Consider the following 22295-nt stretch of genomic DNA (forward strand, 5'->3'; position numbering starts at 1 on the left):
AAGCGAGGTCGGGGGGTCGACGCATCGGCTGCGACGCGAGACGTCCTTGAGAAGGGCATCCCGGCCATATCTCCGCAGCCTACGGTATCTACTACAAATATTGAGCTTTGCAGTGCCTCTGCGGACCGCTGTTATCGCTACCCACCTGACGCTAAAGCTATCTACACCTTTTTTGGTTTCATTAGAAACCTACAACTAACATAACCTACCTATACGATAAAAAGTTTCCAAAAATTGAAAAGATCTTTAAGTACCTATGTGGACTAGAATATCTGAAAGTCTGGCATTTATATTTCGAAAATATAAACTCACCGTTGATGACATTATACTTACTTTCTACTTTCTCTCCTAACTCGTGGTATGATACAACTAATTATCCCAAGTAATTGATATGGGAGGATGGATCTGCCGCGACATTCTATTGTCTTTCGCCAAGCATAGACAATGAAATAACTTTTTGAAATTTAATTTCGTTATGCAAAGGATCCAACTGCAAATTCCACAGTAGACTGTATGCTAATTGAGACATACGGCACGTCGCGTCTGCGACGCTGGTGCATGGAAACGGCTATTTTAGCACAATTGCGTTAGGAATTGCAAAGAGAAGTATCGAGGCAGACCCGGGATAGGCAAGGCACCTAACACTACGTTGTGGCAGTCTATTTACTCCTTACATTGTTAATTTGGCTTTGAAAATGGACAGCAATGTTTTAATCTTATCTAGTGCCCCGCGGGTAGATAACCGCTGTTCTAAGGCTCGGCGCTGCGCGCTTCGCCTACCCATGACCGTAGGCTCAACAATACGTTATGCTAAAGTTATGTACGTATAAAAATATGAATATAGATCATTCTTTCAATATTTCTCACGGCGGCGAGCAAACTAACTTGATTTATAGCCTGTCGTAACATTTCAGAAACGTTGCGCCAAAAATAATATAGATTAAGATACTAGTGACGGACAAACAATAACGACAGACATAACCCGCCATAACATAAACAAATAAAACTTATTTCTGTTGCTACACGCATGCAATATTGAAGCAATACAGTGACCTGCCGCGACAAGTGACAATACACACAAGATATACTACATTTAGGTACAAACACTACTGCCACAAATATTATATTGTATATAATGTAAGTAAATAAGGACACGACGGGGAAAGGATAAAATCGTATATAGAAAAAAATAGAGAAATATACAATAAACTCTATTTAAACATGAAATTTATTAAAGAGTAAAAAACATACAATGGTTTGTTTTACACAAAATAAAATACCTGGAGGGTAAAGGCGGGCCGAGCGCGGGCCGCAGGCCTGGGGCTCCGCGCCCGGCCCCGGGACGTGCGACAGGCCCATACATAGTTCATAATATAATACCATACAATAGAAGTACACATATATGATACTGTCAAGCCAACTAAACCAACTCACAGATAGTCATGTCGCGCTCTCGCGATTATAAAACTATGTTAAATCTTACAAAAATACTTATGCGACTAATCTGAAATGCACATAGAGGATCTCGCGTCTCGACTACAAAAATATTTTGAGATTGGAATGAATCTTTCTTTAAGCTTTCGGCCTCCGAACGATCACAACGAGACGGCGTTTTTAACGTCCGTTCACATTCTAATTGCTTCTCTTCTGCGTCTTAAAGCTAACGGATAGAACCTGTCCATTGAGCGTGTAGCCGTTGAGTGCCTGGATGGCCATCGCGGCCTCGTCGTACTCGCGCATGTTTACGAACGCGAACCCTTTGTTTTTCTTAGTCTCGGGGTCCTTGATCACCTTTATCGAGTCAATGGCTCCATAGGGACCGAAGAGCTGCCAGAGCGCTAGCTCCTCGGTGTCTTCCCCGATGTTGTATACATACACTGTGGTTTGATGTGGCGCAGGCGGCGCCCCCAGCAGAGGGACGGGGCTCGCGGGCGCGCCCAAGAGTGGCAGCGGGGAGTGGTTGGCCGCCGCCATGGGATTGAAGCGTTGCTGGCCCTTGTTGATGAAGGGCAGGGCCTTGCCGGGCGACGGCAGCAGCGGCGGCGGAGAGGCCTGCGGGAAGCCGGGAGCGAAAGCGGCGGGCCGCGCACCGAAGGCGGCGCTGAGGTTGGTGCCGTTGAAGGCGGCGGGCGCGGCGCCGTTGAACACGGCCGAGCCGTTGTAGGCGAGCGGCGCCGCCACGGCCATGCGCGGAGACGGCCGCGGCGCGTTCTTGTTGGCGTTGGGCTTGTTGGCGAATTTCACCACCACGGCGCCCGCACCCGGCAGCGGCGTGCTGCCGTTCACCTGTGCGATGGCCTCCTCGGCCTGTGCGCGCGTCTCGTAGCAGACAAACCCGATACCTTGCGACACTCGGCTGTTTGTGATCACCCCGAACTGTCCAAATAGTACGTTGAGTCTCTCTAAAGTCATGTCGGGCGGCAGGTTACTAATGTATAGGTTGGATTCCGTATCCGGCTTGTGACTAGCCTTGTTTTCGGGATTGAGCAGCGCGAACGACACTTTGAGCGTCTTGCCTTGCATGAGCAGCCCGTTGAAGGCGGCTCGCGCCTTCTCGGCGTCCTCGTGTTTCTCGTACTCCACGAACCCGTAGCCGCGGTTTGCGATGAGCTTACAGCTCTCGATCTTGCCCATTGCCGAAAACAGCGCGTACATCATGTCGCGCGTCATCAGCTCCGGAATATAATTCACCATCAGCTTGGTCGGTGACACATTAGAATTATTGGCGTCGCCGCCGCCATTCTCTTCACGTTTAACGACGCTCATTTCGTTTTTCATTGTTCTTTATACGTAAAAACTACACTACGGAAAACAAAATACTATTAAAACTCACACTATAGGCGCTTGATTATTTCATTTGCGACACGGTAAATGAACAAAGAACGAACACAAAAAATAGTAGCCGCACGAAAACGCCAACGACGCCGGTTCACAAGTTCATCATCATCGCAGTTTGTTTTTCGAATGTTACCAGGATATCGCACCCTTTTCATCAAATATGTAACTAAGAACTCTGTTACATTTCAAGAATTCTTCCACTAATGCTAAACTCCACAAGTATTGTTTTAACTTAGAGATATAACACTAATTTGCACGTGTAGCAAATCTTCTTCTGTCAAATAATAATTAAATTAGTTTTTGCATATACGTGGCATTATTTAAAAAATATTTTGTCTATGCGATTTTTATTTTTTAACTTTGGTGTTACAGATAAAAAATATGTATATCAATCAACACGCAATAAAATTTCTCGAGGACGACTTTACAGCTTGGCAAAAAAGAGTAGAAATTAAAAAGTGGCTACACTGTAGTGTCGTCCCGTTCTCTTATATGTGATGGTTTGAAAGGGACGACACTACAGTGTCATTATATTGTCTAACATGGTCTGGTAGAGTAAGAGTCGTGGAATGTATTGGGCCCAATACATTCCACGACTCTTCTCTTTCCGAACAGACTCTACCATATTGTTTTCCTCGTTATCAGCCATCAGCTTACAAACCTTAGTACCTTTTTTATTATAGCAACATTAGGCATCCCTTTTTTGGTCAACTATCATTGTCAATGTCAGTGTCAGGTGACTCAGGTGTTCTATGGTTCTTCTTGCTGTATTTATTTCTTGTTGAGATTTATAATTGAAAGCGAAATAAACTTGAAATTAATTACTAAAGACCATGTTTCTAACAAATATATTATTTAAGAAAGCTAAAAGCAAGTAAGGAATCATCAAATATTTTCGCTTCGCTAGGTTAGATTTGTATTTTCGAAGTAAAATGAGTAATTCATTTCTTATTTTAGGCACATTATGGTGTTAATGGAGAGCATGGTGTCGGGCCATAAGTTTAACGCTATTCGGGAACGACTGGCGGACAAATTAGAATTAATACGATTCGACCCTTACAGTAAGTATCCTATATATTTACAAGTTCCTCTATTTATAATTTGAAAGCATAACAACTGCAAGACACAGAGTGTATAAACAGTGTGTAGTATTAATAAGTCTATATTGTCTGAATATATTGTCAAAAGCTAACAAAGTAGTTAGTCAATCAGGGACTCTGATATTTTGTCAGAGAGGTTGTTTTGTTTAGCCATATAATTGCTACCTATTTTAATTTGATTTTGGGCATAAGAAACCAAGGAGGTCACATAATGCTGAGTTTATAATATACTAAGATCTTATAAAGTCAACTACTTTTTTTTTAACCTTTTGAACGCCAATTGCGCATCCATTTGCGGTGCCACTGACGCCACGGGGGTAAAATTGAGTTTTGTGAATAAATAATGCCAACCTAATAGTGGGGTGTTTTTCAGTACATTTTCATCAAAAAACGATCGACGTCAAATGCCGTCTTTGGCGTCGTTGTCACGATTTTGCGTTGACGTCAATTGCTGTCTGTGGCGTTCAAAAGGTTAATGTCTTTCCTTAGGGACTTAGAGACTCATCTTCTCGCATTCGCATGGGGGAAAATAAGACAAAATTTTCCAGTATCCTCCTTAGGGAGACTGTCTTAGAAGATATGTATGGAATAAGCCTATTTAACTAAATTATCAAGTGATGTCAAAGAATCGTCTCATTTAATAATATGACAAATTGAAGGTAGGTTAGGTTAGGTAGGCCAAGGATGAACATTCTCATTGTTTGGTTTTTTAATTTTTTACTTCTTTTAATAATTCATCATCTTCCTCGCATTATACTGGTATTTTGCCACAGCTCATGGGAGCCTGGGGTCCGCTTGGCAACTAATCCCGAGAATAAGCGTAGCCACTAGTTTTTACGAAAGCGATTGTCATTTGACCTTACAACCCAGAAGAGGGTAAACTAGGGTGGGCTAGACTTTTTAAATAATTATTTTATTATTGATTTCAGTTCGGCACCTAAGTCTGTACAAGGAAAGGAAGAAGATTAGGAGCATCAAGTCATCATAAAACATTAATGTAGGTAGTCCGTAAACTTAAATAATAGCCAGTGTTGTGTTTAAAATGTTTTCATTTAATTATTGTACATTAAACAAGAAATAAATCTTTGGATACAACATATTTTTATTATAGCTATTTCATGGTTAAGTACTGTTGAATGGTTAGCATTTTTCAGTTATAATTATGCAATCAATGCACAAACTCTAGCTTAAGAAATAGATGTATTGTCTATGAAATGGCAGATGGCATCCCTTAAGCTCTGGTTTCCTAGGATAGTGGTGCCGTCATATAGCGGCTGTCTCCATACAAAATACTACTCATCCTCATTAAGCAGTTATTTTAAGACGGCCGCTATATGACGGCACCACTTTCCTAGAAAAACCGAGCCTCACATGATATTTATAGTGTGGCCAACCCATTTCTGTTTCTAAAAAAAGGTGATAAATTGAAAATATATATCAATGAAACTTCTGTGTTTTTGAATTTCAAATTTGTTATAGTATCAAAAATAATTAGCCAGACTAAAAAGGATGCACTCATACCATAAATAAACTCTACATTATAAATGCTAGCCATTCTGTAAATCCGCTTTTTAATTAAAACCCTCTGATAATATAATATGCAGAGCTTTGCGTTAAACTATGCTCAATAGGTACAATACAATGAATTTAGAATATATGCTTTACTTTGACCCTTAACGCTACTCGGTTCATACGGCATGCAATCAAAATACAAAATACATCAAGTGCCAATACATACTGCTCAGAAAGTGCCTTATATATATCAAGCTCTTACAATGCTAATTGAAAATGATTAAATTTAGTAAAATAAAGATACCAAAACGTTTGACACTCTCATGCCCAGTCCCTAATTTCGTAAACAATCCTAAAAATGTTTTCAAGATCTCCGTGAATCTTAAATTCACTCCAGTAGGCCAATTCTGGATATCCCCCCTACTTATATCACAATTCCAAAAACTAGCTAATTTCAAAATGTTAAATTTCGTTTCATCAACAACTACGAAATAGTTATTTACGATACAAGTGCGGAAAAGAGGAAATTCGAAACGAGTGGCGATAAATTAAAACACGACCCAAGGGAGTGTTTTAAATCGACACGAGATACGAATTACTTATTCGCACGTGTATCGTACAACGTTTTACAGTACATATGGCCCTTTAACCCTTGGGACGCCTAGTGCCATATCCGTACCAGTCCTGTCAACTGCCGGAGGGTCTTCAATTTTTGTACCCGTCAACTGCCTAGTCCCAGATCTGTACAGTGTCTCAACTGCCTTGTGCCTTATCAGTCACCAAATTTATTGTATTATATTTTTACAATTTTGAGATCTAAACACTTACAAATAGAGTTTTATATCATTTGCACAATAGCACTTTTTTTTTATCGCGGCAGTTGACGGGTACAAAAATTGAAGACCCTCCGGCAGTTGAGGGGGATGGGACGGATCCGGCACTAGGCATCTGACGGGTACAAGTACGTTTGTCGGTTCGGCGTTCCAGGGGTTAAACTTTTGACATTGCACGAAAAGTGCTATTTTACGCACTAGTGCGGGAAAATAGGACCATATGTAAAGATTCTTTTGTTCACATTTACTCAATACCTAATACAGTTTTATTATCAAATTCAATAAAGTGCGATCGTAAATATTAGTTTTACAACATAATATTGATTAATAATTGTAAATTTTTTGAAATAAATTTTTATTACGTTAAGAAACACTTATGATTTATTCTCACTATCTTTTTTAAATCTATAATTTAGAATAAATATATTTTAGAAAAAAAAAAATTATATAACAATTTTAACGACCTAAGATTTTCTACAATGTTATTAGATTTAAGTAATTCATAAATATAATCTAAAGTAGAATGTCAACCACTTTATGTGGTAAGTATGTCAAAATATGTAAGTAGTGCATCTTTTTTTATTTACGATACAATTGAACTTACATCATGTACTTTTATCCTATAATGAAATTGACTAGAAATCAACAGATAGGTACCTCGAATAGACACCTAAGTAAGTTTTACTCTACATAGTGGTGAATTCAACCACAGATTGACAAACGAAGAAATACAGTTTTCAAAATATATTCCTAATTAATATTGACATCAAAAGAGTCCACCTACACTAATAATTGATTTGAAATCAAATAAGTAGTTCAAATATATTGATTGAATAATTAATTTAATCTCTTTGGCTTATTATTACGTCATTACAGTTATTTAATTTATGTATATTACTTAGTATTAGACTTATGACAACAGTTAGTGTAACTAAAAGTTAATATTCAGTATCTTGAAATAGAGAAGTTTGGTCCACTAGCAACGAGAAAAGTATGAGAGTATAAAATTGGAATGGAATGATAGTATATTTATACTCTTAGATACCTCCATACATTTTTAGGAAACAGTATGAAATATGAATAGTATGTTTTTAAGAGTCTAAAACTACGAAGTATCTTTTAAAAAATGGCATTACATGCTATAGTTTCGGTCGAAGTCTAAAAAAAAAACAATTTTTAACGAATATAGATTCATATTATATAATCATAGATCCATAGATTATTTTTGACATTGGGGCAGTACAAAGTACAACTAGCTGGACATGTATAAAAACTACTAGAATATGATTTATCTCTACATAACCTGTTATTGCAATTTCAACCCTATACTTTACAGTGATTTTGACACTTCTACATTTTAATTCTTCGATGGGATCCACAGAATACAAGGCCATTATTCAAAATATTGCTTTCAAGTAATTTTAGACCACTCAAAAATTAAACTATACTTAATTAATTAAGTAAGTATAGGTACATATTTCCCCAATCCTTTCATGACATCTGAAAAAACACTAAGTATTTATTATTTAATTTTCAGTGATCTCATGCAATAGGGCTGGTGAATGCTATTATTTAAAATTTCACAACTATAATTTTATTATTTTCGTGAAATATTTTTGGCATTTGATCCCTTACCAACATTTAAAATTAATATTTCGCTTACTTATACTTTTATAAGTACTTTCAATAATATAAAGATAAAGTTATACATACATTGTCATGGGGATAGGAAAATATACTGTTAAAATTAATAAATGTGGGTATATCTTACCTATTGCTTTCATTAATAATAAAACTAGCGTATAATTGTCAAATAGTCATTTTCAGAGCCACAGGAAACCGCCGCCAAAAAGCCGCTCCTATACAATCGAAGTAATGTTCCCATTTTGAAACGACATACTTAAATTATATGTTACTTGATATTCATAATATTTCAGAATGCCGTTTTAAAATCTGAGCGTAACTTGTATTGTATGGCGGCGGCTAGATTCGTATGGCTTTTAAAAAAGGAAGAAATCTAAAGAGAAGACTAGTATTTTACTGGAAGTGTCTAAACTAAAAGGGATTAAATATTACCCGTAGAAAGAACATGATATTCCCCATTGCCACACAACTTACAATGTAAAGTTTGCTTATATTTAGTCAATTTTAATGTTTAATAACCGAAAAAGGCCGAAAAAACAGATTTCAGTTCGTCAATATTTCTCGTTAAATTTCTCGTTCCAATTTTGATTAACAATTTATTAATTACTTTCTAAAATATATGCTAATAAATAATGTCGCTGAAAATTATTTATACTTAAATAAATTGTTCAATGCTTAAATATAATAAGGGCGAGTTTACAACGAACAAATGAAAATATTGACATTGACAGCTGTCATCATACCACATAGGTACAAAATACCTAAGATTTAGTGGTAACAGTTTGCACTAAATAAAATAAACGCCTCTTATATATGACGTACATATATCTTAAATATAACGAGGTGAATTAAACACACTTATTTAAATTTTCTAAAAAAATATATGAAAATTCATCTAAACCTCAAACAAATGGTCACTCTGGAACTTTGGATTGACATGGAATTAATCTTAGGTAATAAATATATTAATTTATTTTATGAAGAGATCACTTCACACTTGCCAGTTCACTGGCTCGAGTCACTCGCTTCAGTGGCCATTGGCACACAAGTCAATTGCTCGAAAAGAGGAGCAATGTCGGGGTACTTTCATGCGAAGAACTCCGTTTTGCTCGAGTTGTCGAACTCTGACTCCTCCATCTTGTACAGCTCGATCAGCTGAAAAAGCGAGACGATTTAAAAAAAAATCCGACCGAAAGGGGCGGCAAAAAATTTCGCGCCTTTTTTATTGACAAAGTTGGCTTGCCCGAGTATAAATGTGTTGCTTAACTTCAAACTCTGATAAATCCATCCGACCCGCTTAGGAAATATCTATTACCTTTTCTTAATACCAAAATCTGACAGTTGGATTTATCCGAGTTTGAAGTTAAGCAACTGATATAGGCATTTTGGGACCAAGTTTTTTTGAAATTTAGAACAAATAAAGACTATGGCATTATGATATTAAGTTAATTGTAATGAAACCAAAGCAGCTGTCATTGCTCATACCAAATATACATTGATTAAAGATGCGTAGAAAAAAATTAGACAATTTCGTGCTTCGAATTTGACATGGCGTAGTAAACGAGATGGCGCTGTTTGTACAGCTCAATACTTTTGACTGTCAAAAGTTTATGTTTGACAGTTTACTGACCGCAAAACAAATGGCGCAGTACAGCGCTAGAGTTAGTCCAAGAAAAATCTGCAGCGCTTTTGACAGCACACGCAGTGCAAGTGTTATTTTAAACGTCAAACTTCTATGAAATTATGACGTATAAATAATACTTGCACTGCGTGGGCTATCAAAATCGCTGCAGACTTTCCTTGGACTAACTCTTATCTGTTTTGGACATCAAACTAAGGGGCACGTTTTTTTCATAGACTTTACCTCTCTATTACCTACAATCAATGGGGCAGGACGGTCGAAGTATTTAGCAGATGGCGCCATTATAGCTTGCCCTGTCAATCCCTAGAATTGTGTCAAATTTTTGTTTTTTAATACCCTGGATGGGCTGGTGCCCTTTAAGCCAAATCTCATAGAAAAAGGGGCAAGCTATGATGGCGCCATCTATGCAAACCTTTGACAGTTGCCAACCCCATTCTCTTTGCTCTTACTTACGTTGTCAACGTCCTTGGAGAGCTCGTCCATCTGCTTGTCGTGCGTGACCTTGAGCTTCTCCTTCTCGCGATTCTGCTTGATCGTCGCCCCCTGAGAACATAAACATAACAAATTATGTTATTTACAGACATAGAAGCTTTTGTGGCAAATAAAGTGATTCACTGATTTAAACTTTCACGGTTATTACACGTTATTAAATTGTACAACGGGACTTAATCGCGTAGTTAGCTTTTAAGATTTACCTCCGACGTTTCGAAGACGGCGTTGTCCCCATTGAGGGTACATCACTCAGCCGAGCGATCAAATAACGCAATGTAATGAAACTCGCATGCGAGTGCTCGCACCGTCTAAATGAGCCCTAAGAGTGCGGCACTTCCGCGAATGTCTATTAAGTCCAATGCTCGAGCGGCAGCCGCGACCGCGGAGCTGGCGGGAGAATGCCGTGCGCGGTGACGAAGGTGGGAGAGCGGCGCGCTGGTGTCTCAGTTCTCGCCTAAAATGGTTCATTTCATTACTTTTTGACGGCGCTGGTGGCCTAGTGGTAAGAGCGTGCGACTTGCAATCCGGAGGTCACGGGTTCAAACCCCGGCTCGTACCAATGAGTTTTTCGGAACTTATGTACGAAATATCATTTGATATTTACCAGTCGCTTTTCGGTGAAGAAAAACATCGTGAGGAAACCGGACTAATCCCAATAAGACCTAGTTTCCCCTCTGGGTTGAAAGGTCAGATGGCAGTCGCTTTCGTAAAATCTGGTGCCTACGTCAATTCTTCGAATTAGTTGTCAAGCGGACCCCAGGCTCCCAAGAGCCGTGGCAAAATGCCGGGATAACGCGAGGAAGAAGATTATTTTTTGACGGGGATTTGTACATGCATGAGGGAGTTTGGACCGTAAGCCCACCACGCTGGTCCAGTGCGGGTTGGTAGGTCGTCAAGAGCTTCGTTCGTTGTTCAGCAGGGTATACCACGAGCAGGAGAGGTTGATTCTGTGGCGACTGGCGGGAGCATGCACTAGCCGTGACGAGTGGCGAAAGACAGGGGAGGCCTTTGCCCAGCAGTGGGACACAATACAGGCTACAAAAAAAATTGACCAACTCACTTTCCGTTCCTCCATGAACTTCTTGGTGTTGTTTTGCTTCTTCTCCCGGAGCCGACGGTCCTTCTCCTGCTTGGTCTTCAGCGTCTTGTCGTTGGCCACCTCCTTGCTGGTCTCCATGCTGATCTTGGCCTGCCGCCCGTTCATGTCTTTCAACTCCCTGGAAACAAAAATTCCATTTACCTCTCTCTCTCTCTCTAACCTGATTACGGCCTGGCCACGACATTACGGATTGAGTTGGAGTGAGACACAGCGATCGGGCCTTTCGTTCCCACCTATGGTTTTCGCCTTAGTCGAAGCCAGTCGTGCAATGTCGTAGCCAGGTCGTTACGGATTTTGCCAGTAGAACACTACACGCAGAGTAGTAAATGGATAAGATGGATACAGGCAGAGTGATGGCAGATAGACCAAATATTAACGGAATTGTGGCCGCTTTCGGACGAAAGGAGCGTCAAGCGTCCGCTGGCTCGTTGGGTGGACGACATATGACATTCGGACGATTGTGGGTCACTTCTAGATGAGTTTAGTTTTAAAAAATTGGCGTACTCGGAGAGAGGTATGCTCAATTGCTCAGCAGTGGACAAAAGGCTGATATGATGATGACGAGGAGAACACTAAGGCCATAAAAAGAAAGATTGACACACATCATCATATTCGGCTTAATAGGTTCCAACGCCCGCTGGGTTTCACTCCATGTTTGCTTAGTCTTTGATCTAATGACGTACAAACAGCAACACTCCTAACTGTACGTCGGTGGACCTTATTACAAAAGGCATAAGGCCCACCCATGTACACTTAATAGTGTGGGCGATGGTACCTCTTGATGATGGTGCTTAGCCTCCAGCTGCTTCATTTGCACTGCTGCTGGGTCGTCTCCATCATCTTCTTGAGCAGTTCTCGCTGCTCGTCCAACCGTCTGCGGGCTGAGCTTTACTCTTCAAGGCAGTACTTGACCATTCCTGGTCTGGTGATCTCTAGTGACCCCAGGTCTGGTAGACTGGTGACGTACCTTTCATGCTTGGCTTCAAGCTTCTATATTTACACCTTCTGCGTCGTCTCCATCTTCTTGAGCAGTTCTCGCTGCTCGTCCAGGTGGCTTCGCTCCGAACTCCACTCTTCAAGGCAGTACTTGACCATTCCTGGTCAAGTGATCTCTAATGACCCCAGGTCTGTTGGACTGGTGACGTACCTCTCATGCTTGGCTTCGAGTTGCTTCATCTGCACCTGTTGGGTCGTCTCCATCATCTTCTTGAGCAGTTCTCGCTGTTCGTCCAACCGGCTGCGGGCTGAGCTCCATTCCTCGAGACGGTGTTTAGCCACCAGCTCGCTCCACGCCGCGGATTGGTCGGTGACAAGCTTGCGGAAGGCCGCGTCGTTGCTTAGCTGCTCTTTGCTGGAAATTAAATTAAATTTTAGTTAGGCATGTAGTTTTTAGGATATATGTGGTCTTTTGTTGACGCTGTACTCTGCGTATAATGTATTATTGTATAAAATGTACCTAAAGAACATCAGGGCCCTAGAAGGCGCAGACTTTGTCATAGGTGATGAAGATAATTTAGTAAGTAAGACAACACGGAGAACAAGTACCCTATTTTGTTTTAACTGATCGTCTTTCCGAAACTCAATTGTTCCATTCCTATAATCGCTTTCTGGAAGACCAATTTTTCCTTGTCATGACATGGATACCACTTCTTTACATGTAATAGTAAAGAAGGTGCTGCCACTTTCAAATTATTAGCGTCTCCTTAATAACTTCGTCCAGTCTGTACATATCACATGCTCCTTAGTCACTGTCCCCGAATCTAGAACCAGGATAGGATATAAAGCAATCACGCCACTCCTTGCACAAATGTCTTGCCACGTCATCGAAAAAAACTCTAATATTGGTAGATTAGAGTTTATTTCAGTGTTTCTGTGGTTTGTAGTACATACTTCTTGTCCTTGATAAGTTTATCAAATCCGCTGAACTACGTCTTCTGCATCATGTGACTGCATGGCGAGTTTCTTCTTAGCGTGAGTAGCGTGACGCTTGCACATGGTCTCCAGCTCCTTCTCCATACGGCCAGTTTGACGGCATCAAACACCACCCTAATCTAGATAGTAGTACTCACTTCTTGCCCTTGATGAGTTTCTCAAGCGCGCTGCACTGTGTCTTATTCTTGGCGTGGCGCTTGCACATGGCCTCCAGCCCTGCTTGCGGCCAGTTTGACGGCATCAAACACCACCCTAATCTAGATAGTAGTACTCACTTCTTGCCCTTGATGAGTTTCTCAAGCGCGCTGCACTGTGTCTTCTTCTTGGCGTGGCGCTTGCACATGGCCTCCAGCCCTGCTTGCGGCCAGTTTGAAGGCATCAAACACCACCCTAATCTAAATAGTAGTACTTACTTCTTCCCCTTGATGAGTTTCTCAAGCGCGCTGCACTGTGTCTTCTTCTTGGCGTGGCGCTTGCACATGGCCTCCAGCCCTGCTTGCGGCCAGTTTGAAGGCATCAAACACCACCCTAATCTAAATAGTAGTACTTACTTCTTCCCCTTGATGAGTTTCTCAAGCGCGCTGCACTGTGTCTTCTTCTTGGCGTGGCGCTTGGACATGGCCTCCAGCCCTGCTTGCGGCCAGTTTGAAGGCATCAAACACCACCCTAATCTAAATAGTAGTACTTACTTCTTCCCCTTGATGAGTTTCTCAAGCGCGCTGCACTGTGTCTTCTTCTTGGCGTGGCGCTTGGACATGGCCTCCAGCCCTGCTTGCGGCCAGTTTAAAGGCATCAAACACTACCCTAATCTAGATAGTAGTACTCACTTCTTGCCCTTGATGAGTTTCTCAAGAGCACTGCACTGTGTCTTCTGCATGGCGAGTTTCTCTTTAGCGTGGCGTTTGCGCATGGCTTCTAGCTCCTTCTGCTGCTTGCGGCCCGTTTTGACGAAGCCTTTCTCTTGGCGGAGGGACTCAACTGTGATTGGCTCGAATACTAGAGGCTCTGTAAAGAATACGGATGGTCAAATATTTATTGTATAAGCAGAAGTATACATACGGTTACTATGCGTGGTGTGGTGAGGCAGTATACTTCTTACGTTGCTTACCTGTCTCAATCTCAACTATCCTTACAGTCTTAACGGTTCTTTGATATCTGAGCATCTTGACACCACAATTTATATTAAATGAACACACCACAATTTATATCTATGCAAAAAAATAATTAAGACTTAGACCAAGAAAAGTCTGCAACGATTTTGATAGCAAACGCAGTGCAACTGTTATTTTAAACGTCATTCTTCTATTAAATTATAACGTATAAATAACACGTGCACTGCGTGTGCTATCAAAATCGTTGCAGACTTGGTCTAACTCTAAATGTTAACTACACTATTTCGACTAGTACTAAGCTAACGGGATGTTCAAAATCCGAAACTTTCATCAAACTGAAGTTTTCGCTCGAACTGCAGGGAATTTTCGAATCGTTTATTTATTTAAATATCGGTTCGAACTCACAGGCAATAGCGGTTTTCGAGAGCGAAATTTATTATACAATTTGTATTTTCAATAATGAACTACTTAGCTAGTTTCACATATTTAATTTCATTAGGTACGATTGTAATAGTAGAATTTTGCACCTTGAATAAAAAAACAGTAAAGTACAACTATCGTGCCTTCCATACAGACATACATATATACAAGTTTTATTGCATAATATACAATATAACACATAAAAATAATTACCCACCTATATAAAATCCTATGAATCTTCATTCTTTACCAGGTATAAAATTTGTTCACGTTTCACATTTAATGTTAAACGTAATATATTGAATGTTAAATCGTTTAAGGGTTCCGCCACATATGTCGACGCGGAATCGGCAAAATCCGACAGGAAATAGCTTTATGTCTACGCAATAAGAGCGAAAAGTCGTCGTTCGGCTCGGCTCGCATTGGCCGGCCGGAATAAGAATTCGTATATTGTTTACAGTTGTTGTGAATTCGCTCTTATTGTGCGGACATGATAAAGATTTTTCCTGACGGATTTTGCCGAATGCGCGTCGATATATCTGTCGGTCTAGCATGAGTTGCGTTCTCGCGCTCGAGTCCATACTTGAAATCGCGCTGGATGTATCGAGTCGCGCGCGAGAACGCAACTCATGTTAGCAGGTCTGGGGAGACCCTTAGTGACAGTAACCTTCGTTTCGTTTTCGTTCGTACCTTAACGTTTGGTTTGGACATTATGATAGGTCGGGAGATAGCAACGCTTCAGCTCTCATCTTAGACCAACCTGAATAAATGAAGCATCTGAAAATATCTCTTACGCGGCCGGTGTACGCTCCAGTTCAATATAAATTATGATTCCACGGCTATTTGCGATTCGTAAACATATCTCAGATATTATTATGACCTTGGACGGATGGAGGCGTGAAAGTTCAGATTTTGGTTTACATGTGTTTTGGTTTTTGTTTTTATTAGGCCACATTTAATACGGACGTCTGCGAATAATCGTTAAAATGCGAATGTTCGGTTCTTTTTCACCCCGGGTAAGGGTATTTTTTTGTGTAATAAGTAGGAATGTACAAGTACAAGCCTTCCTAAGCTAGGTTTAGGCAAAGCCAGTGCCAGCGCTGGCGTGTTATTGGCCTCGTATAAACAGTTTTTCAAGACAAGCCAGCAATGGCGGGAACAGAACGCTTGTCTATTCGCGCCAGCGTTACTGGCTTCGTCTAAACCTAGCTTTAGTTTATCTGTAAAGATTGTAAATCTGTAGTAAGCAGGTAGTAAGATTGTCTGTAAATATTTATTTACGTATCTATTATCTTCCGACGAGAAGTTTCGCACGTATCGAGCCCTAGAGGTTATGGTATGAGCGGTGAAAGCTGAAAACGGTGGTCTTGACCCGGTCTCGGGCACTGGAGGGCTTCATCACTTTTCCTTTAGCGTGAGTTGTGCTTTTTCATTTCAAACCATTCTTGTCCTGTATTTACCTTCTTCTTGGGCTCGCTCTCGGATGTGATTTTTGGTGCGGGAAAGTTTTACACTGGCCAAAGAATTGGTAAAAACTGTAAAAACCGATCCTATTCCGGATCCGAAATGTATGAAATTATTTGGATTCGGATCCGGATCCGCGGATCTTCCCATACATTTCGGATCCGTCAAACCCTACCTCCCATGACTATACTGACCTTCCTTCTTGTCCTCGATCTGCACCTTCTTCTCGGGGCCGCTCTCCTCGATGCCCATCTGCTTCATGTTGTCGGTGCGCTCCTTGGCGGCGCCCATGAACGCGCGGGGGTCGGACAGGGCCGCCATGAAGTCTGCAAACAGAATGTGACTTACGTTTTTTTTTTGCATAAGCAGACATCACAGTACACAAAGCACGCGTTGTCACAAGCTCGATTTCAAACCTTTATACACAAAGATTTACTGTGTTGACAGGTTAAAGGTCCTATTAAAACAAAATTGTAATAATCTTAGATGATAAACAAAGATGATCTGAAATTCTGAATAACTATATCAGCAATTTAAAGTCCTGTTCTTTTTAGTTTAGCAACGTTTTGGTACTAAGAGCATCAAGTAGTTGTTAATGTTTGCAATGAGTTTCTTGGCCGATGCCGAGTCGAGCAATCCGATGATGATCGCACCTTCGAAGCCGTCCGGTACGTAGATTTTCAGCTCGATATTACAGAATTTACAGAACAGCATGAGCAGCGACATGGGGAAGTTGGCTTCAGTCCGCAGCGAGATGTGACGGTAGCCGGCTTGTAGCCCGTCCAATGGTAGGATTCTTTGGCCGAGGAGTTGGATGATAATTTTTCGTCAACACTAACCTTCAAAGCCATCCGGTACGTAGATCTTCAGCTCGATATTACAGAACAGCATGGGCAGCGACATGGGGAAGTTGGCTTCTGTTCGCAGCGAGATGTGACGGTAGCCGGCTTGTAGCCCGTCCAGGGGTAGGATCCGTTGGCCGAGGAGTTTGCCGTTCTCATCGTAGACTCCGAAACGGAGGACGGCCAAGTCTGGGAGGACAACCTGGGGACAGAAATTAAAACTTAGTCCGAAAGTGAAACTGATCCCAAAATAATTCGGGTAGTGCCTAGCAATGTAGCTGGTCTAGTGAAACGGCCAAGGTGATTGGCTTCCTGAAGATCCCACCTTCGCAACTTAGCATTCGGAACAGAAATCGTTCTTTATAGTGCACAGACTTGAGTCGCGATTAAAAATGTCTGTGGTGTACTTGGAATTCGTTTATAAATACTGCTACATAAGACCATATAAGACTCACATTTTGAAACTGTCTCTGACTTGAGCCCATTAACTGAGACCAATCGCCTTAAACTTTTAGTGAATTAGCTACTTATAATACCACCCATTCGACCTGTTCAATTTCTTTGTCCAGTGTGTATTTTGTCTCACATTTTACTTAATGAGAGAGTGAGACGCAATGACATTGGACCAAGATTTTAGACAGATGGAATGCCACCCTTAACCTTAGTTTTACTTACCTACTGCATAAGACCCACCTTTCAAAATATAAACGGTACTTCATTGTAGGCTACATTCAGCCCGTTAGCGGGGACCATGCGAGATCTGAACTCTGCGAATGGCGTCGCTGTTATCACTCTAATCTCAACCTTAATAACACATCATAAGACTCACCTTTCGGAATAGGAACGGTTCTTCATTGTACACAGGATTCAGTCCGTTAGCGGGCACCATTCGTGTTCTAAACTCTTTACGGATGGTGTCGGTTGGTAAACCATACATATCGACTTCTACGTATGTGCCGATCTTCTTGTCTGACAAGAACTGGCCGGCAATTACCTGGTAACGAAATAGATATTAATTTCAAAATGTTATTTAAAAATATATATACTGAGAGGTAGTAAATTTGTCAATGCCAAGGGAAAACGGCCGGGTGTACCTAAGGGCCGGGCTGGGTATACTAGGTCCTACTTATTTTCTCTGGGTGTACCGCAGGGTACAGAACATTGAGCCGCGATCAAACCGTCAACCGGAGCATCGGCAAAAGGGTCGAAGCTCCTGTCTGCGCGCCTCATGAAGTCCGGTTTGAGAAGGTATCCGCAGTTTTCGTTGTATTCGTACTTGCTTTGGGTGTACCTAAGGGTACTACACTAAGTCTTACTTATTTGCCCACGGTGTACTCCAAGGTACTCCACTAGGTCCAACTTACTTGTACAGAACATTGGGCCGCTATCACACCGTCAACCGGAGCATCGGCAAAAGGGTCGAGGCTCCTGTTAGCGCTCCTCTTGAAGTCAGGTTTAAAAAGATATCCACAGTTTTCGTTGTATTCGAACTTGCTCTGGGTGTACCTAAGGGTACTACACTAAGTCCTACTTATTTGCCCACGGTGTACTCCAAGGTATTCCACTAGGTCCAACTTACTTGTACAGAACATTGGGCCGCTATCATACCGTCAACCGGAACATCGGCAAAAGGGTCGAAGCTCCTGTTAGCGCTCCTCTTGAAGTCAGGTTTAAAAAGATATCCACAGTTTTCGTTGTATTCGAACTTGCTCTGGGTGTACCTAAGGGTACTACACTAAGTCCTACTTATTTGCCCACGGTGTACTCCAAGGTACTCCACTAGGTCCAACTTACTTGTACAGAACATTGGGCCGCGATCACACCGTCAACCGGAGCATCGGCAAAAGGGTCGAGGCTCCTGTTAGCGCTCCTCTTGAAGTCAGGTTTAAAAAGATATCCAGTTTTCGCTGTATTCGAACTTGCTCTGGGTGTACCTAAGGGTACTACACTAAGTCCTACTTATTTGCCCACGGTTTACTCCAAGGTACTCCACTAGGTCCAACTTACTTGTACAGAACATTGGGCCGCTATCACACCGTCAACCGGAACATCGGCAAAAGGGTCGAAGCTCCTGTAAGCGCTCCTCTTGAAGTCAGGTTTAAAAAGATATCCACAGTTTTCGTTGTATTCGAACTTGCTCTGGGTGTACCTAAGGGTACTACACTAAGTCCTACTTATTTGCCCAGGGTGTACTCCAAGGTACTCCACTAGGTCCAACTTACTTGTACAGAACATTGGGCCGCGATCACACCGTCGACCGGAGCATCGGCAAAAGGATCGAAGCTCCTGTCCGCGCGCCTCATGAAGTCCGGTTTGAGGAGGTATCCGCAGTTGCCGTTGTATTCGAACTTGCCCTGGTTGAGCTGCATGGGGAGGTCTGAGGTTTGGAAGTTGAGGGACACCATTTGGCAGCCGGCGTTCCAGAACACCTGGGGACAGCGAATAAGCTTGTTAATTGTATACTGTGTACAAAAGGGGAACTTATTTCTTTATGGGATCTGTACTGTTAACACATTCACTGTTTACGAGCGTAGAGGATAACACGAGTTTTCCGCTTTGTAGCGGAAAGCGCCTACGAACAGAGAACCCCGCCTAGCGAGTAGCTGGCAGTGTGCAAATGTTTTAGTAGGTTAAAAACGGAAAACTGACGCACCAATTATTTTATTAGACCCGTAATAGCCATTCGAAAACTAAGCAAAATTTATAGAGCGAGTTGACGGTAAACAACGCTGTTGCAGATGTAGTGCATAATTATTATTCATCGTATTTTCTCGGAAACATACGAACGTGTGTTGCTATTTCAGTCTGCCTCGGTACAAAAAGTACTGAGGTTGACTGAAGTAGCATGACAAATACGAACGTTTCCGAGAAAATACGAAGGAAAACAAGTATCACGTTATTTTTCATACCTGAGGCATGTAGTTGGAAGAGTCAGCCCGTGTGCCCTTGGGGTAGATCCTGGACATCTGCCTCTTGTTGTAGTTGACGAAGTCTATGGCTTGCTGCTTCAGGTAGTTCATGCCGGTGGTCTCGGCGAAGGAAGACATGTTGTGGTAGATGTTCTTTTCTATAAGCAAAAGTTTGCGATTAAAAAAAAAACAGGGTTGGGCACAGGCCTCTCCCCTTGTCTTCAACGAAAATAAAAACTGGACAAGTGCGAGTCGGACTCCCGCACGAAGGGATGCGTACTATTACGCATAAAACGGCAAAAAAAGACACGTTTGTTGTATGGTTGTTGTTGTATTTGTTGTTATAGCGGCAACAGAAATACATCATCTGTGAAAATTTCAACTGTCTAGCTATCACGGTTCGTGAGATACAGCCTGGTGACAGACGGACGGACGGACGGACGGACGGACAGCGGAGTCTTAGTAATAGGGTCCCGTTTTACCCTTTGGGTACGGAACCCTAAAAATAGAGATAAGAATTACTTTTTAACCGCCGTTTGTCACATCAAAAAAGTCTATGCAAACTCCAACATCATTGATACTAATAAAGGTTACTTTAAAATCAATTCGTACAGGTCCCAATCCATCGTTCGCGCTAGTTGTTAGTACAGTACGTGTCAATAGAAGATAGATCCTCAGTTGTTTAGTATAGCAAAGAGATCTTTTCGAGCGATGGCCCCATACCTTTGGCCTATACACGAGTAGATGGCGACAATTTTTGATATTTAAAAAATTTAACATATATCAGTGAAAGAATAAGGATCAAAGACAAATGGCGTTCAAAAAGTTTAAAAAATCTGTCAAAACATGGCAGTAAATTTACTGTGACTACACAATTTACCTTGACAATCCGTCTCTGATTCTAATTCTCTTTGCTCTAAGCATCCTCGAAGCCTATCTTGAAGCGTGCACTCCTAGCTGTCTCGTAGACAGCCAGGAGTGCACGCTTGGGCATACGCAATGGTTGTATACTGGTAGTCTTGCCAACGGTCTTTAGTTGGCGCTGGAACACCTGGAGCCTTGATACACGGCGGATTAGAGCGAGTCTTTGCTAGATGTCTTCCTAACTGTTTCTAGATGGCGCTAGTAGTACTTACTGTCAGCCTCTTCGAATCCTTGGAACTTGATGGGCTGCGCGAAGACAATCAGGGATGCTCCATGATGGTGTTGTCTTTATATATAGGCGCGACGCGAGTCGTCGCCTACCAAGTTTTCATAACTGTCAATAGATGGCGCTAGTAGTACTTACTGTCAGCCTCTTCGAATCCTTGGAACTTGATGGGCTGCGCGTAGTTGACCATGGAAGACAGCCAAGGATGCACGTTGGTGGTGGAGCCGGTGTACGCTACGGGTGGAGGCGCGTCGTCGCCAGCTGTCGCTGCTTCCGCCACTATTTCTTCGGGCTGGAAAGGTTATTTTTGTGATTAATACACAAAAATAACCGGCCAAGTGCGAGTCGGACTCGCGCACGAAGGGATGCGTTAGTACGCATCCCTAAATAGTTTACGCATAAAACGGCAAAAAAAGACACGTTTGTTGTATGGTTGTATGGGAGCCCCACTTAAGTATTTATTTTATTCTGTTTTTAGTATTTGTTGTTATAGCGGCAATATATATCAGAAAGAAATACATCATCTGTAAAAATTTCAACTGTCTAGCTATCACGGTTCATGAGATACAGCCAGGTGGCAGACAGACAGATGGACAGACAGACAAACAGACGGACAGAGGAGTCTTAGGCCTCCTAAGGCCCAAGTATATACCTATAGTACTTCTTCAGTTCGATGAAATTTAAACCATATTCAATTGGAACAGAGGTGCATTTCTTAAGATTCGTTAAATTTTCAAAGAAATAAAAAACAACTCTATTCCCTGCACTATAGGTTTGGGTTTTTCATTTGTATGGCTTATAGGGCTTGCAATTCGAATATTCGAATATTCGAATTTGTCGAATATTCGGCCTGTTTTGATATTCGAATATTCGGCCGCTCAGGTTTCGAATATTCGAATATTTTTTATTACTATAAAAAATCTATTTAATCCGCTGCAGTTACAGTTTCTGTGTGTTTTCCGGGTATTTACAGTGAATGAGTAATGGTAGGTACCCAAATACGAAGGAAATAATATTTTTACTGTATTCCTCTCGATAGACTTCGTGAATACAGTGAAACCTAACTCAATTTGAAAGAAAACGAAATCAAAAAGTATGTTATTTTTACGGTGCATAAGTTTTAAGTTAAAGGGTCATTCTGTTTATTAAGACTAAACCTTGCCCGCACTTATCGCAATTCTCAAATTTGATCATACCAAACCTGCCCAAGTGCCCAACTAGGTACTTAATCTAACTATGCACCTTTAGCTGACAAATAATCCAGTAGTCAACTAACTTTTTCCCTTAAATATTCCAATATTATATA

General features: G+C 41.5%; 3 protein-coding genes across 4 annotated transcripts in view; 1 reads left to right on the top strand and 2 right to left on the bottom strand.

The window, feature by feature from the left end:
* Positions 1-1210: 1210 nt before the first annotated feature.
* LOC134797036 (ELAV-like protein 1) lies at positions 1211-3135 on the bottom strand. Its single transcript, XM_063769240.1, has one exon. The coding sequence runs from the start codon at positions 2776-2778 to the stop codon at positions 1633-1635; it is 1146 nt and encodes a 381-aa protein (XP_063625310.1). The 5' UTR covers positions 2779-3135; the 3' UTR covers positions 1211-1632.
* A 450-nt stretch (positions 3136-3585) lies between these two features.
* Positions 3586-5037, top strand: LOC134797075 (large ribosomal subunit protein bL33m). The gene is made up of 3 exons (XM_063769298.1): positions 3586-3712; positions 3796-3899; positions 4868-5037. Exons 1-3 carry the CDS (start codon positions 3672-3674, stop codon positions 4924-4926), a joined length of 204 nt encoding a protein of 67 aa, XP_063625368.1. The 5' UTR covers positions 3586-3671; the 3' UTR covers positions 4927-5037.
* Positions 5038-8213: 3176 nt separating this feature from the next.
* LOC134797041 (1-phosphatidylinositol 4,5-bisphosphate phosphodiesterase) overlaps positions 8214-22295 on the bottom strand; it is a 115420-nt gene continuing 101338 nt past the window's right edge. Inside the window, exons 12-22 of one of the 2 annotated variants that reach the window (XM_063769256.1) lie at positions 21128-21281; positions 19840-19997; positions 19153-19359; positions 17760-17924; positions 16928-17132; positions 16283-16414; positions 13920-14097; positions 12308-12511; positions 11122-11278; positions 10023-10112; positions 8214-9082 (exon numbers count right to left, since the gene is read on the bottom strand). In XM_063769256.1, coding sequence (XP_063625326.1) covers positions 9014-9082; positions 10023-10112; positions 11122-11278; positions 12308-12511; positions 13920-14097; positions 16283-16414; positions 16928-17132; positions 17760-17924; positions 19153-19359; positions 19840-19997; positions 21128-21281 — 1719 coding nt within the window. In that variant the 3' untranslated portion in view covers positions 8214-9013. The remainder of the gene's footprint in view (positions 9083-10022; positions 10113-11121; positions 11279-12307; positions 12512-13919; positions 14098-16282; positions 16415-16927; positions 17133-17759; positions 17925-19152; positions 19360-19839; positions 19998-21127; positions 21282-22295) is intronic. The other variant, XM_063769255.1, reaches the window with a different exon arrangement.

Source organism: Cydia splendana, chromosome 14 (assembly GCF_910591565.1).
Source record: "Cydia splendana chromosome 14, ilCydSple1.2, whole genome shotgun sequence".
In the NCBI taxonomy this organism is placed as follows: domain Eukaryota; kingdom Metazoa; phylum Arthropoda; class Insecta; order Lepidoptera; family Tortricidae; genus Cydia; species Cydia splendana.

Coding starts and splice junctions, on each gene's coding strand:
- LOC134797036 (XM_063769240.1), bottom strand. CDS start 2,778: ATGAAAAACGAAATGAGCGTCGTTAAACGTGAAGAGAATGGCGGCGGC.
- LOC134797075 (XM_063769298.1), top strand. CDS start 3,672: ATGTTTCTAACAAATATATTATTTAAGAAAGCTAAAAGCAA. Junction 3,713..3,795: donor TTTAAGAAAGCTAAAAGCAA/GTAAGGAATCAT, acceptor TTCTTATTTTAG/GCACATTATGGTGTTAATGG. Junction 3,900..4,867: donor AATACGATTCGACCCTTACA/GTAAGTATCCTA, acceptor TATTGATTTCAG/TTCGGCACCTAAGTCTGTAC.